Source organism: Simochromis diagramma, unplaced genomic scaffold (assembly GCF_900408965.1).
Source record: "Simochromis diagramma unplaced genomic scaffold, fSimDia1.1 OVJJ01000531.1, whole genome shotgun sequence".
Lineage (NCBI taxonomy): Eukaryota > Metazoa > Chordata > Actinopteri > Cichliformes > Cichlidae > Simochromis > Simochromis diagramma.
Genome location: NW_024387353.1, coordinates 585,296 through 602,469, shown reverse-complemented (window position 1 = coordinate 602,469; position 17,174 = coordinate 585,296). Strand labels below are relative to the sequence as shown.

General features: G+C 38.9%; 1 protein-coding gene across 2 annotated transcripts; it reads right to left on the bottom strand.

The window, feature by feature from the left end:
- Positions 1-837: 837 nt before the first annotated feature.
- Positions 838-16,938, bottom strand: LOC120718557 (E3 ubiquitin-protein ligase TRIM39-like). 2 transcript variants are annotated; one of them, XM_040007090.1, is made up of 15 exons: positions 16,808-16,938; positions 13,559-13,703; positions 13,161-13,395; positions 12,328-12,548; positions 12,144-12,248; positions 11,309-11,404; positions 9,829-10,062; positions 8,851-8,998; positions 7,551-7,598; positions 6,560-6,586; positions 6,410-6,474; positions 6,134-6,244; positions 5,791-5,909; positions 1,447-1,543; positions 838-1,273 (listed from the first exon to the last, which is right to left on the bottom strand). In XM_040007090.1, exons 2-15 carry the CDS (start codon positions 13,697-13,699, stop codon positions 1,121-1,123), a joined length of 1,800 nt encoding a protein of 599 aa, XP_039863024.1. In that variant the 5' UTR covers positions 13,700-13,703; positions 16,808-16,938; the 3' UTR covers positions 838-1,120. The 2 variants fall into 2 exon arrangements, 1 of the variants encoding a protein (XP_039863024.1); XR_005692511.1 differs by lacking the exon at positions 838-1,273 and adding an exon at positions 2,173-2,617 and having other exon boundaries at positions 1,459-1,543.
- Between the last annotated feature and the right edge of the window lie 236 nt (positions 16,939-17,174).

The window sequence follows — 17,174 nt, the reverse complement described above, 5'->3', positions numbered from 1 at the left end:
TACAGACGGACAAAATGGTGGTGGCTAACCAACCGGACATAGTGGTGGTAGACAAACAGAAGAAGACGGCCGTAGTGATCGATGTAGCGGTTCCGAATGACAGCAATATCAGGAAGAAGGAACACGAGAAGCTGGAGAAATACCAAGGGCTCAGAGAAGAGCTCGAGAGGATGTGGAGGGTGAAGGTAACGGTGGTCCCCGTGGTAATCGGAGCACTAGGTGCGGTGACTCCCAAGCTAGGTGAGTGGCTCCAGCAGATCCCGGGAACAACATCGGAGATCTCTGTCCAGAAGAGCGCAGTCCTGGGAACAGCTAAGATACTGCGCAGGACCCTCAAGCTCCCAGGCCTCTGGTAGAGGACCCGAGCTTGAAGGATAAACCGCCCGCAGGGGCGTGCTGGGTGTTTTTTTTTTTATATATATATATGTATATGTGTGTCTGTTTGTTTTGGTTGGTTTTTATTTTTTGCCCTTTATCACCGTTCCTCTTCCCTGTTTTTTTTCTTTCCCTACCTCTCTTTCTTTCTCCTTCTTTCCCCCAGTCATGCCTGTCCCATGTGTAGCAAGTGAAAATAAAATAAACAATAAAAACAAAGGTGAATCAAATAGACCAATACAGCAAGGCCGGGATGGTCCATTTGGTAAAGTAAAAAAAATCAAAATGAAAAGAAACCTCCAATTTCAGATATTTGAGGTTATGCTGAAAATAATGATACCAAACAAGGCAAGATAAACTGTTTTAAAGGTGAAATATAGAGGTAAAATCAAAAGTAGTCAAAAACAGTCATTTATACCCTGGACCCCAGAGGGGTAAAGCATGTTAGCTACCACTCACCGCTTGTTTGCAGGCTTTATTAAATGGAAAACTTCCACAATACATCCAAATGTAAGATATTTGTTTAATAGATTATCAGTTTCAAAATACATAAAAACATTTAATCTGTATGCATAAACTATTCAGTCTGACAACTGCAAGGTTTAAATCAATAGGGAATATTTATAGATAGATACACAATTGGGGAAAAAACTGACTAAGCTTATATGTATGGAGAGCACATAAGTGCAAAGGCAGCAAAATAAAACTGAGAGGAAGAAATACAATACTATGTAACTTTTAGGTGTCACTCGGTCATCTTCACTGGCGTGATGATCAGTGGAAAGTCGTTCCTTCCTGACTTGTTGGTGCAGGGGCTGAAGAAAGGGTAGAGGGTCTCATTGAAAATGTCATTAAAAGTATAGATGTGCATCTTAGCATCAACATTGTAGAAAGACACCTGCAAAGAAGAGAAACACACCTAAAGTAAAATTACCTAAACAAGACAATAGTGAAAATATGTATATTTATAATATTTATCTATATGTAGCTAAATAAGTTGAAATTAAAGGGGGACTCAATTTGCCCATTCTTTATGAGACAGGTAAATTCCAATCATGTACACCTGCACACCTGTCCATTTTCAAAGTCCACAAATATCCCGATCTTATGAAGTACAAGGTTCACTGGGACATCTGTGTAGGGTTGAGATCGAAAGCCAAACTTATTCCTGTGGGGAGAAATGACAAAGGGAAAGGAAATTAAAGATGAAAAAGTTCTTCTAACATCAGTAGGTCTGATTTCATTTTAATCTGCATTATTGCAAAAGCATGGCATTTTCATGCATTTTTAAGGAACTTAAAAAAGTAAGACATCTATCAGGTAAAAGGGAAAAATTAAACAACTGAAAACATTCTTTGTGGGGGATTGCTAAAAAGACCGGCTTTTAAATCCAACATTTACATGTCATTGCTTTATTTTTACATTCAGCAAATGCTGGGAAACATTAGCATCAATCTGGAGTGTTTCTGTCCTTTTCATTAATACAAGTACAATGTTATGTCTCACAGTTCTGTTTGGTCTTGATCCTCTGCTAATTGAATTTTCTGTCTCATTATTGGCTAAATGTGAATGTATGCAAAGACGACACAAGAGTTCCCGTAGCTCTTCTGGGAGCTAGAGTCAACTAGAAAATGTCTTCTTGAGTGAGTCCTCTATGAAGAGGAGCCTTTCCTTATTGTCAGCGGTCGCGGCTGCTACAGAGTGCTGGCAGCCTCATTTCCCTCGGCCTTAAAACTGCAAGGCGGCCATGCTGCAACGCCAAAACACTGATGGTAAAATCACAGTGATCCCACCCACCATCAATGCGTCGGTTGCCCCCGGGAAAATCGTGGGGGTCACGGGAGATCCCGTCGGAACTATCGTCTGGATACCAAAGCTCCTAATAGCCAGGAGAATGTGATCCATTTCTTCAGTGAGTGAGCGGTAATCCTGCTAGGCCAGAGACAGGGAGTTGGCGAGGCCAGCTTGCACTGGAGCCAGCAACTGTTGGAGGAATACGTAAGTGAAGATGAATCCGTCAACATCCATTCCTAGCAAGGATGGCATACTTTCCATGAGCTTGAGAGGCCATCATCCAGGCCAGAGAGAGAGAGAGGAGTTTCTCAGCCCACTCTTCAACAGAGAGGGAGTAGCGAATGAGTGGTGTCATTCCCTTGGGTGGGGGGGATCCCGGAGGAAGGTCATCACACGACCCTCAGCAGATCCAGTAAGGCCACCACATGATGGTATTTCGTTACGTTGGCTGAAACGGCCAAAAAAAAGAAAACTCAGCTTCAACGTGCACAAACCATGAAGGAGGGGGTGAAGCCAAAAATCCGCCAGCTTAAAAGCCACAGCAAAAGTTGAAACATACAGCTCAGCTATCACTTCCAAAATAAATGAAGACAGAAAACTAAACAGCCATGGTGTTTGTAGGGTTACTGAAGTAGGGTTAGCATGGTGGCTAGCTACACTGCTATCGTTAGCATGTATAAACACCGTGAAGCTGGACGCCGAACGCTAACTTTTTTCCACTTGATAAAAGTTAACGTGAGGGTTCCCGAAGGTTAGGGACAAATGCAATCGCATGGCAAGATGCTGTAAACAGACCAAACTTTAGTCAGGAGAACAACTGAGATAATCCATCTACAGTACGAGGTTAGTCATTAATATACTGCTGCATGGGCTGGTGTCGCCCAGTGGAATTGAGGTTCCACAGTTCTTCTTTTTCCTGTTCTGTCTAATCTATTTTTATAATTCTATATTTTATAATTCACTATAGTTTATTTGCTCTTCTTTGCCAAACCTATTCTCTATTGTCTCAAATCTATGTCTATCAAATTTATTTTGCCATCCTTTCACCTTATTGGCTTAAACCATACATTCTTGCATGTGATTGGTTAGGAGAAGTAGATCCTGCCTCCTCATGCTTACTGAAGGACATTCCAAGTGCAGTGTAGATGAGGCTACAGCGAAAGGCTAAAACAAACAATCCCTGATTAATGAGGTAAAATACTTTCTGTAGTGGAAAAAAATAACAGCCTGTAACCGGTATTTGGTTCAGGAGGAGCAGAACGGAATCACCTAGAAAACCGGAGGTTGTTTATACGGAAATTATAGTACTTCCGACCGTCTTGATGAGTGTTGTGAAAGTTAGCATTGCTAGCTGATGTAGCGAGCATGGTGCCCTCTTCCCAAGTCTATCGGTGTGTGGGTAAGTTGGGTAGGCACAGATGAAGTTTTCAAAACAGTGTTTGGAGGATTCAGTCGTTCTTATTAATAAGAACGACTGAATTTTTATTAATATTAAATAATATTAATAAAAATTTGTTTTATGTCCAAGTTAACCATATGATAGTCCTGCCTAAGCCAATGCTCTTTATTCCAATTTTATTCCTCTTTATTTGCATGCAAATGTTACTGCTGCTGCTGCAGGCAATGTGTAAAATGTGATTGAAGTCCCGTAGCTGGATATGGAGTATTACACAAATATTCTCCCCTAGTACTCTGGCTTCTTCCCACAGTCCAAAGACATGCAGTTAGTAGGGTTAGGTTAATTGATCAATTTGAATTGCCGGTAGGCGTGAATGTGGGTGTCTGTCTCTGTGTGTTAGCCCTGCAACAAACTGGCGACCTGTCCAGGATGTACCCCGCCTCTCGCCCTATGACAGCTGGGATAAGCTCCAGCGCCTATCCCATATAAAAATATGGTTTTGTACATGTAAAATTTGTTTAGAAATAAATGCTGATTAAAACTATATTGTAAGGTGAGTACAAGTCAGAAAAACTTGATAACTTTCTAGTTAAAGATAATGAGACTCCATAAACAATAATTAAGACTTAATCAGTTTCTTTCATTTCCAAAAAGAAAAGTCCAATGTTATGTGTTTTTCAGTGCAAACTTATACTATTTTATTAGTTCAATGGTTTATTTTCATTTTGTATAAGGATTGAAATGATGCAATGTCCATATGGTTAACATACTTGAATACACAAATATGTGTGTGAGCTGAATTCCAAAGCTGTATGTAATAAAGGTTTTTATTGTCATGCAGGCTGGGTTTTTTTCCCCTTCCATCCTATTTGTGGTTGTTCATGGATTTCTGATGTTGGAACTCTCCTCTGAGAGGAGATGTCGAGCCATCCCAGACCCTAGAATTTGTCTGCCGCAATGATCGTCCTTAGTTCATTTGAAGATTCGCGGTTTGGTAGGACACGCCCAGACCACATAACAGTGCTGACAGTAGAAAAAGACCTGAGGGTGCACCCACTAAATCTTTTCTGATTTTTTTTCTCATCTTCTTCTCCAAGAAAAAGTGAGCTTGATTTGACTTATTCTTCTGACTCTTGACTTGAGACTTTGTATCACTGACACCCATGTGGAGACTCAGAGACCCTTAACAGTGATTCTATGACTGAGATTGTTTAGGTTATAAATTGTTTTGCCAGCTATAGTTGTGTCTATGTTGCAGTGCTATCATCTGTGTGATAATACAGCGTTCTCCTCAACTCACCTGCCTCCTGTAAACCATTCTCCCTTTAACACTACCTCACAAACCTAGAACTGGTCCACCAGAGGGTACATAGAAGCTCTGGTTAAACTGGGCTATAGTTACATTGTAAGGTTTTCAAACTGAGCTTTAAAATGAACAGTGATAATAAAAACTGAGAGGGGCTAACAGCGATCACTGGCTGTTTTTAGGGGGCTGTTCAGATTAAATAGAACAAGATACAAAGCATTAAAACATGTTAAAAACACAACAGCCTTAATAAACGCAAAGTAGTTTGGATCCAGAAGCAGGATTCATCAGGTCATCATTTAAAGATTGGATATACCACCTGCTGTGAATGTTTTAATGGAGTACAGTTGTTATTATTGTCACATGTCACAGCCAGTTTATGACCGTTAAAATAAATAAAATTCATATAAGAAATAAAATTGCCTTGTGTAAACTGTATATAGTGTTAAATAGGTCTATACTACAGTACTGCGCTGGACAATATGTTGCGGTCTTAAATGGAAGTGACTAAGTGACGATTTATCCACAAATACTGTTTAGCTTCTCTCAGACCTATATTGAAACTAAAAATATATATACAGACTGCAAATGGAGACCATTCACCTTCAAAGTGGAAGTTGTACTGTATGAAACATGTTGACTGTAGCTCTGAGGTACAACTTTTACTTTGAAGGTGAACCTTCTCCCTTTCCAGTTTGTGTCACACCATAATGTTGTATTACCACAAGTAGTTAACCACATACTTGCAGAAACACATGAAAATCTGCAAGCAATTGTGGCAATCTGCTAGCAACCAAAGTGACAACAAGCAGCATGCTTCTGGGAACCACCGCCAACCATTTGGGAAATAAGCATTTTTCCTTCAGCTACAACGGCCAATAATTTGGAGAACTCTTCAACAATGTGTTTAACTCACTTGTCTCTTAAACTGAGGAACCAGAATCCATTGTCTGGGGTGTATTCAATCTTCCCCTTCCTGCTGACGGAATACTTGACCACACCCAGGTCCCAGTCAGTCTTCCCTGTCACGTCCACCTTTTCAAACCAAACAAACCACAATCCTTCACTCAAATAGTGAAACGCATGTAAGTCTGAAGAAGCCAAGATGTTTGGCAAATATTTGTTTATTTAGCACACAATTGTATCTTCTAATGAAAGCAGTATGGAATCAAGTTTAATCAACGATAAAGAACTGAATTATAATATATGAGCAATGATTTTCAAGGCTTTTGACTCTTAGAAAGGGCAAACCCTCATACCTCCCAATAATGTTTTCCAGAAGAGATTGGCTCCCTCCCTATAACACAGACAACTTTTTCAAACCTCTCTGGGTTGTCTGGCACCAGTTGGTGTCGATCTCCACACCTCACCTGCAGAAATATACAATTTATAATTACAGCTCATTTCATGGAGATTTTACATCTTCTTTTTCTACTGTTCTCTCTTTATGCTAAAAGAGAGGCTCCGAGACAAGAGGACACAGGAAGTCATTTCAGCATGATTGTAATGGTCTAGTAACTGAACAGGAGCCTCACACTTTTCAGGTCTGATGACAGCACCAGTCTTGGATGGGCGGTATTGGAGTCCAGAGTTACATCCACTGTGTTGAAAGAAGATGTAAAGAACTTCATTTTCTGTTGGTAATTCTGCTTTCATTAATTTTAGCTTGGATGAATGTCACTTACGTGCATATTCGTGTATCCCCTTTATCCCTGCAGACAAACAATACATATATATATATATATATATATATATATATATATATATATATATATATATTATTAACAAAATACAGTGCTGCTGTTAAAACTCACCAGATACATTTGGATCTTAATTATCAACAAGGTTAAAGTGGATGAAGTTGTATACAGTGTAACCGTTAAAAGAGCACTTGTTAAGGTGGAGAGGACATATAGGCTGTCTCCCAATTCAGGGTCTGCAGCCTTAAAGTACAGACTTCAAAGCCAATTACGTCACAGCGGCGCACCGAAGGCTGTCCCAATTCAAAGGCTGCTCGAAATTCGGCCCTGAAATGCGTCCTTCATTTCCCTGAATTTTAAGGCTGTGGCAGTGTAGACTTCGTGGCCCAACATATCCCAGAATGCATAGCGCGGCGATGGGTGTGGATAAATTTGCAGAAAAAAACGGCGGATGAGGGGCGGCCGAAGAGTACACTTTAAGTACTGAATATTATGTCACTTATTTATGTGCAAATGTTTAATAACGAAGAACATTAAAACATTACTGTTGGCCACATGTCGGCAAAGTTATGTGACATTAGTGACGTTTGTACTAACTTGGTTTTAAAGCCTTTACTTTAAAATATACGCCGTTCAATAGCTGACCTTAATCTTACAGAGAATGATCAAAGCTCATGTAGAAACAAACAAATGAACAAAAGATTTTCTCCTTCATGTCTGTCAAACAAAGCTGTATGAAACGTCTCCAGCTGTTAGTATCATGGTTGCTAGGCAACCTGGGCAGCGCAACAGAGGCTTTTTTTTTTAAACTTTATTGACAAACAACAGTATCAGCGCAACGGAGGCTAGACCGTCCCATTACACAAGCCTCGCACTTCCGGCCTTAGCGATCTTTGAGTATGCGGCCCTTGAGGATCGTTGAGGCTGCGTACTTTAAGGCTGCAGACCCTGAATTGGGAGACAGCCATACACTCACTGGGCTGTGATCGAGAAGGACTGGGATCCAGTGTTTGTGCAGGAAAACCTGAACAGAAACAAGACAACAGGTGTAAGGAGCTAACATGAACCTACCTTACTGTTTGGTCTGGTAATCCAGCAGAAATAGAAGTAACAGCTAATACAAACCTGCACCACCAGGGGGGAGTATTTCATTGCTTAATGATTGTATCTGTAGTACTGTCTGGCTTGAACACTTAAAAATACTTTAAAAAATTCCTCTAGTGGCAATTTATAGCCTGCTCCAGAAAGACAGTCATTGATAGTCCATGGATAGATAGACCATGAATAGCCAATAAAAAACAATTGCATAGTACATGCAAATTAGTGAAAAAGCCCAATACAGGTTTTGGAGCCATTTGCTGAATCTCCACGCTGCTTTCTACGTGAAAGATCTCTTAAAGTAGAGTTTTTTTCACTTGCGTGTTTTTAATAAGATTATCTGACTGATTATCTTCTAGCTGGTGCCTTTTGGGTCATCACAGCGGATCATCTGCCACCACCTCACCCTACCCCTAGCATTCTCTTCTATTATACTCACACTAATCAACTTCACTACATCCATGAATCTTCTCTTAGGGGATATTCTTCCTCCTCCCTATCAGCTTCATCTTCAATGTCCTTTATTCAGTATACCCACCATCCACCCACCTCCTCTTCAAATGTGCAAACCATCTCAGCCTTGCCTCTCTGGGCTTGTCTAGATCCTAGATTGTAGATTGCACTTAATCTACTCATTTTTAATTCTGTTCATTCCCAATAAAAATCTTAACATCTTCAATTACCCCTGACACTTGTCTTCACCCACTCCATCCTACCTGCACTCTCTTCCACACCTCTCTTGTCCAATGTCTGTTGAATATACCCCGATGTGTGGTATGGGTCATAAAAAGTTTGTGTCTGCATTTTGGTGATCAGAATTATAGTATTCTATTGTTCTACTACTTAGCATTAATTAACATATGGGTATCTGTGCATTACACTGGTACAGTTTATGGATGCAGCTTATTACCCAGACCAGCATTAGCTGAGTATTTAGCATTTCACTTGCAGTTACAGAAAAACACAAAAGCATCAGCCAAGAAATTTATTTAAAGTTTCTTTTTTATATAACAGCCAGACTCGGTTATATATCGCCTAAATGTGTTTTGAGAGTTGTTGGGTTTTTTTGCTCCGTATGTTGAGTCTGAACTAATTAAAAATTCCCTGTTCTCGCAGATTTTGTGTCTTCTTTGTATATTATATGTGTAAACCAGCTGAATGCTTTTCATTACACTGACCTTTTTCTGTGATATTCTTCAGCTCTTTGGCAAACTTCTCCACCTGAGCTAATATAGACATGTAAATGGACTCTGTCCCCAGGTCAGAATTCACCGACACTTTGTACCAGTCTTTGGTAGGTGGAGGGCTGGACAGAATTGGGAACGTCTAGGGAGCAGGTGGAAAGAAATGTTAGAAATTTTTTCTTGTCAGTATTTACCAAAATGCCAACTCTTCCTACAGGATCAGGAGTTGAGCATCAAAGCTTATCAGACATTAAGTCACCGTCATGTTGCCAAGCAACCACCTAATAATAGACTAAAATGTTCCTTACACAACAAATAGGCACTTATGTGCTCTTATAAAAGCTTACAGAAGCTTTGTGTCACTCATTTGATGTCAGTGACATATAATTTGGCAAATATTGAATATAATCATTTTTGATATCTCCAATCTGTGAAGTGTACATTACATCTCTTTTCACCCTAACTTATCAAGTCAAGTTTACTTTATTTAGAAACTATATGAGTAGTTTAATGTTTGCTTCAGTAAAAGTATAAATATATTTAAGGTAATAGGATTTCAATCCACGTGAATTTGACCTTAAACAGATTGTTGTCACATGCATGTTATGTATATGTATAGGTAAACCAAAAGCCATACAAGTATACACCCATATAGTATATCTTTTACTATATTCTAGATAAACAAATCATGCATATCAATATTTCATTATATACTTAATGGGTCTGGCCAGTGTCTGACCAATGAGTGCATTAGTATGCCTTAATGATACACGCAAATGCATTTTGATGTATAAGAACATTTTGTCAGTTCTGTGATTATCTGCTATTTATTTGTATAAATAACATTTACCACCTCTACTTTTTTACTTTCCTCAGTCTGATTCAGTATGTCAGTTTGCCAACAGCACAGAACAAATAGTATTGGAACATGGGCGTGTACTAGCATCTTCACATTCATTCTTAAATTCTCACTTTCACACAGTATAAATGATCATCTGATTGGGCAAGCTTGGAAAGCTCGCTTTGTCTCTTCTTTAGTTCTTCGATCTCCTGTTCCAGCTGCCTTGTTATGGATTCAGCATGGCGCTGTGCCACCTTCCGGCTGATCTCCATCGCCTCCACCAGCTCTGCCTGGGAACGTTCAATGAAACAAACCAAACTCGAGAATAGAGAAACGCTGCCCGCCGTCTCTCGGTCCACTGCCAGCTGGAAAGTTAGACAGAGTGATATGAGATACATAATTGTTTAATTTGTTTTGGTTTAAAATATATATTAATCTCCCCAGTAAAGAAAAATTCTCACATCACATGGAAATATGCAGCATCTGTGAATTGCAGCTCAGATTTCAAATGTAAGGAACCTAAATTTTGCTACAACTAAAAATCTAAGAACATGTGCAAAATGTCTAGAAATCCTAAAATGCAAGGTAAAAAGTTAGAAACATAAAATCTTTACCAAAGTTTGAATAATGTAATTAAAAATTGAGAGTGTTTCATAAATGATTTTGTTGTTTAGAAAAACATAATGTTGGAAAAATATATATATATTTTTAACTTAAAATGTAATATGTGGATTTGGTAATCAGATATAAATTGTAGATCAGGGAAATACACCTGCACTTTTATGTGAAATTGGCTATAGATATTGTTTAATAAGCTCCCAACATGTAGAAATACATCATTTAAGTTTGAAAAATTCAATTCAATTTTATTTATACAACAACAGTCGCCTCAAGGTGCATTATGTTGTAAGGTATACCCTACAATATTACACAGAAAAACCCCAATAATCATGTGACCCCCTATGAGCAAGCACTTTGGCAACAGTGGGAAGGAAAAACTCCCTTTTAACAGGACGAAACCTCTGGCAGAACCAGGGTCAGGGAAGGGCAGCCATCAGGTGCGAACAGAAAAAGGGAAATTGAAATAGAAATTGTTTAACACAGCGGTCCCCAATCCCCAGGCCACGACCAGTACTGGTCCATGAGTCATTTGGTACGGGCCGCGGGAGTTGAGGCTGTGAAATTTATGGTATTCAGGGTTTTTATCATTAACTCGGTTTCCCTGGGTCTTTTCCCATGTTGTAGTTGTGAGTCTTATATTGAAAGAAATGTTTACGTGTTACCATAGTGACCAGAGAGCATTAAGGGGCAGAAAGGAGGACGTTACTCTCAATGTTGTTGGCGCATTTCAGGAGGACGCTGCTAATAAAGTTACACAAATACACACTGAATTCGCTAAATAGCACAGTTTTTGTCTTGGTCGTATAATTTTATTTTTTTGCATTGATCCTTGACACCTTAAAGGCCGGTCCGTGAAAATATTGTGTGACGTTAAACCAGTGCAAAAAAGGTTGGGGACTGCTGGTTTAACAAAAACCTTGAAGTGATATGAGGATTTACAGGTTTTACCATGCACCTGTGGTCTTACACAAGAATGTGTTTGTGTTTTACCTCCAGCTCTGTCACTGACATATTTATCTCTTCGATCTTGTTGATTCTCTCGATAATCATGTCCTGGATTGTCCGCTCTGACACAGTCAGCAGTGTCTAAAATACACAAACATTCATGTTACACATGAATGTTCTGAAACAGACGTGGGGAACAAGGGTGGATCTGTTTGTGATAATGTATGTCAGACAGTAGTCAATGAGCATATCTTACAAAATACCTCCTTCTGGAAACATATAATCACTACATAACTTCATATTTTATGCAGCATGACCTGAAACCAAATGTTTAAAAATGATATATTGAATAGAAACAGTGTAGAGCAAGGGTAAGCAACTCCAGGCCTCGAGGGCCGGTGTCCTGCAGGTTTTAGATCTCACCCTGGTTCAACACACCTGAATCAAATGATTAGTTCATTACCAGGCCTCTAGAGAACTTCAAGACATGTTGAGGAGGTAATTTAACCAATTAAATTAGATGTGTTGGATCAAGGACAGATCTAAAACCTGCAGGACACTGAGGCCTGGAGTTGCCCACCCCTGCTGTCGAGGAACATAGATTCTATGTATTTGACTCATTTTCTGTTATCAAACTGCTCCACGGTCTAAGAATTTAGGCTCAGATGTTAAATCATTTTTAACAGATTTTTTTTTTAAAATGGTCTAGTTCGTTCATGCCAGAACTTCATACTATCACATGTCAGTTATCACCTGCTTTTTAGCAATTCTTTGTTACTCCAATAAAAAACATTATTCTGTTGTTTTTTTAACATGGAAACTTCCCTAACCTAATCCATCTGTCCTTTGTATCTATCTTTTTCTGTTTTAATTTTCAAACCTTGGTTTCCATCCATTCGGTTTCAACGGTCACTGTGTCATGGTCTGGATGATCCTCCATCTCGCATTCAGGACAAATGCACACCTGGTCACTCCTACAGAAAATCTGAAGCCCATTGCATATGATTTTTATTTGGTCTTCTTTAAGGACTTCATTCAACAGGTGCAGAAGGTGAACCTTTTACCAATATTGGCCTGTTGTGGATCTCACAAAGAGGGACATTGTGGCTCATCTCAGTCCCACTCAGCGTGTACCTCCTCCTCCGGGTATGTGGTTGGTGGGAAACCGGAGGACCTGCCACATAGGTTTCATTCAATGCATCACTGAAACTGTGGTTTGGCACTGAGGATGCTCGTGAGTTCTTGACTGGAGGAAAGGACGTTGAGATTGAGTCACTTTCCAAGCCTGAAGATGAAAAAAATATCAGGGATTTTCAGGTTAGTCAGTCGCTTTAGTGAAAAGTCAAATATCTATTTGGATACACAATGCTGACATTTTGTAGAGCCATTCATTGACCCTAGATCTTTGTTCAAGTACAGTTGTGGTCAGAGGTTTACATACACTCATCATGGGCATGAATCACATGTTAACATTCTGCTAATCATGATTTCTTTGAACTGCTGTTTTTTTCTGGGTGGAATAATTATTCAGCATTCATCTTTCCTAATCCACAAAAGGTGAAAGTACACATTCAATTTAATTAAATGTAATTCAATTCAATTCAGATTTATTCATACAGAGCCAATTCGGAACAACAGTCGCCTCAAGGCGCTTTATATTGTAAGGTAGTTACTGTTTGGCAACAGTGGGAAGGAAAAACTCCCTTGTAACAGGAAGAAACCTCTGTCAGTAGTCTTGTATAAGTTTGCTGTTGTGCAACATAATTATGACAGGACAGTCATTTACTAAGTACTCTGAATTGCCTACTCTGAAATCTGAGAACTATTCCAGATTGTACTTGAGCTTTGAAAAGTACTCTATAAATTATTACAGACGTAAACACAGAAGTTTTCTTACTCCGAGAAAAGGTCTGGTGAGTCTTTCGCACAGGGTGACGCAGCTTTTTCTTTAGTTCATCAAATAAATGGCTTGACGGGCTTCCATGCCCTCCAGTTCCCTTTCTTCCACTCTTATTCTTTACTACTCCATTTTTCATGGATTTATACTGGTCAGTGATCTCTCGTAGTGTTCTGTTAATCTGGAGGTCCGGTCGCTTTTCAAAGCTCTTTTTACACAGAGGACACTTGAAAACCTGGAAGGAAAGATGGAAATAAGATATAAGTAAAGATGGAAACAATAGAAACAGAAAGGACATCAGCAGGAATGACGAAAATATGTTAAATAACTTCTCTGAACGTCAACAGAAAGTAAGGGAATGAAAAAGCTGAAAATGAAGGAAATCAAAAAAATAAGACCTTAGCTCCATTCCAGTATTTGGTGATGCATTGCATGCAGAAGCTATGTCCACATGGTGTGGATGCAGGGTTGGTGAATACATCAAGGCATATGGAGCACTGGAACTGTTCTTCACATAAAAAACTGTCATATAGAGACATCTTTCTGCAAGCAAAAGAGAGACGCAAACAATCTTTAGGAGAGTTTCAACATATGGATGATAACATTTGTGATTTTAAGCAACATAAACCACATAACTAATTTGGTTTATGTTGGTTTGGTTTATTTCAGTGACTAAGCAGTCACTGGAGAAGGCTACAGCTTCTCCAATGTGATGATTTGGCAAATTTACTGCTGTATGCTCTCAATCGTATTGGTGGCATAAATAATAAAGTACACAAGTAAACTTGATGCACTTCGTCAAAGGTTTCACTTGTCTTTTACACAAAAGGTGTACTCTGACAAACCACGTCAAGGCATGTCAGAGGAACAGATCTGTCACTCCCAGCTGTCACTCGTATTTCAACTTTGGAATAAAAAACTGCTGGATTATAGTAAAATCATAAAAGCTGATCAAATGTAGCTCCCGATCCTTTAATGCAATTTAACCGAGGTATTTCTTACAGTGTAGTGAAATAAAACCTTCACAGATTGTCATGTGCGTAAACAGCAAAACATCAATTCTGACGGAGTATACTGCCCCCTACTGGCTCAAGTATTTGTTATTCCCCAGCTTTAAGCTTTAATTCCTCTCTTCACTCAAAGTTTTTTTCTACATGTGTCACTTTCTGATTGAATATGTAATTGTGTGTGTGATACTTTTACTATCACACTTGACCTTTGAAACACTTTTGCTCATAATCAAACTCATCATGTTATCTGAGGTGATAACCTTCCTGCTCAGGTAGCTGCTGGGAGGACTTCTCACTAACCACTGATAACAACTTCATTAAGACTTTCTTCAGAGAACAACTGAGGCTTCTGTAACATAGCTTTTGTCCCGCAACTGTGCTCAGTCCCTGAAAACACAAAATTGTCTTATTGTGTTATATGCTCTGATCAGCGTGTCGGGTTGAATTTATCACTAGGTGATGCTAGTTGTACTTTGGGTGTTTGGTGTGTTTTAATGTGAGTGCCGTCTGACTCTTTTAAACAAGTGAAACCCAAGAGAGGAGCAAAGAGTCATGAAGCAGTTATCTAACAAGCTATTTATTTATTATGAGAATCAATGCATAGAAGTCATGTTTAAATTTAGTGTATCAAATGTCTAGCAACAAAATAACAGGGTTAAGAGGTTCAGGCAAGCTGAATATATGAGAGACAAAGGACAGACTCACACATATCTCTCTTTGATGACTAAAATCTGAACAGTATGGTCAGAAGATTTCAGGAATGAAGTTGATCGAGATTTTGTTCAGAACCTACAGGTACAGGTTTATCTTTATACAGGTAACATTTGAGCAGACTCATGTTGGGCAACACATTTCACAAATACTTCTGATAGTTGATTTTCACAGGAAGCCATGCATAATTCTGTCTCATGTGTAAACTTCTCATGCTAGCCTATCCTGTTTCAGAGTTGTATGGGGCTGGACAGTATTGTTATTGTTCTGCAGTTAAATGTGTGGAAATCCCAGGATGGTTCATCTGTCTGTCCCACAGCTACTACATGCAGGTCAGGTATTTGTTTTGTGAGGGAGGGAAATACATGCACAAGTGTGAAATCCTGCAGGTTAAAGAGAGCTAGTTGTTTGTCAAAAGAAACTAGTACCATTGTCAAATATTAGATTTTTTTGCTTGAGTCATCAACCATGAGTTGAATCGTGCTCAATTCATGAGCATTGAGATAATGATTTACTAATAGAAATTGTTATATGAGCAAGGAAAGATGCAGATCACAGGCTCCATTTAGGACAAAAATCAAAAGCTTAAAAAAATCCTCTTAGCACGTTTCCTAGATAAACATATAACTTACTTTGCCAACTTTCCTAATTTTGGCATTAAAACATTTGTCAGGGGTTCTTATGGAAGAGGGAACAAAAGAGGAATTATATCCAAAATTAAAAAACAGTGTGTTCATCATCTTGGTTTGCAGCCAAGAGATGATTACAAAGCACAATTATCATGATTATGCTCAATCTTTAACTTCCATTAAGAAGGTCATACCCACAAAGCACAAAGTAGCTGAAGTAAACAACATTACAGCCATAATATGACTCAGCCAAAATTCTAAAATCCACAGAATAAACCACTAAAGTGCCCACAAATATGTGGAGCACGTTTGGTGCTCTGGTAGCTGCAAAACCATTGCAAAATGTTATCTCACTGCTTGAAAATTATCCTTGGAGATGGGATGGTTGGGGTTTGGAGATCTAAGAATTCTTCAACTTTTCTGTGGTTTATATGATCCAAATCCAAATCGAATTTATTTATAAACTACATTTAAAAACAGAAAGTTTGCCCAAAGTGCTGTACAGAAAAACAAAAACAAGACAAAAAACAAATGATAAGACCACTCACATTCAAACACGTACATAAAATAAAACAAAGACACATCAACATCAACTCACACCGGTCCAAAAAAGAAGTGTGTCCAAAAGAGACTTAAAAACTGCCTATTATTTACAGGCAATGCATTCCAAAGTTTGGGAACCACAATTGAAAAAGCTTCTTCTCCTCTAAGCTTCAGCCTAGTTTTTCGGACAACCAAAGGCAGCTGATCTGTGGGCCTGCGAGGGAAGTACATCAGAATAGTATGGAGAAGCAAGACCATTTAAGCATTTATAAGTCAACATTAGGACTTTGAAATTAATTCTATGATAAACAGGAAGCCAGTTAAAGGAGGGCATGAAAGGTGAGATATTTCCATGCCTGTGTGCCAGTTAAGAGACTGGCAGCAGCATTTTGAACAAGCTGAAGATGTGAGAGGGATGCTTGGCTGACTACAGCATTGCAAGTGCATTGCAATAGTCAAGCCGAGTTGAGATAAGGCATGTATTATTTTCTCAAAGTCATGCCCTGACAAAATTGGCTTAAGCTTTGCCTTAATTGGAAAAAGCTTTTTTTGCAACTCAGAACTGATTTGTTTACTAAATTTAAAATCCAAATCCATTATGGCTCCAAGATTCGTTACATGCTGTTCGATGAGTGACCCAAACTATTACATTTTACTCCTAAATCTCACTAATCAACATATGCCAGAAAAACAACAAGCACAGCCTCGTATTACAAGAAATACACAAAATAATAACAAAAGGAAAATGTGATACCTTAATGCAGGTAAGGTGGACAGCACAGAAATCCAGAGATGTCCCACCTTGGCCGCTCACACTCTCAATTATGAGGTGTCTCGGTGTGTGTACGTGCATAAGTAGTGTGTTCGAGAAAGTACAGCCACGCCCTCTCATAGTTCTCTGTAAATGTGGCAGGACTGGTTAAGATAGTGAAAAAAGAAAAACTAGGTCAGAGGACGTCAGATCTTATCACTGCATATGTTTATAGTAACACTCCTTTTATTAAGCATCAATGAAAATAGCCGCACATAGATCAGCCTGTGAGACTGTATCACATATCATAAGTATTATGAATTACTGATTATAAGTAAAGCAAATTTGTGATATAGGATTATTTTGAGAT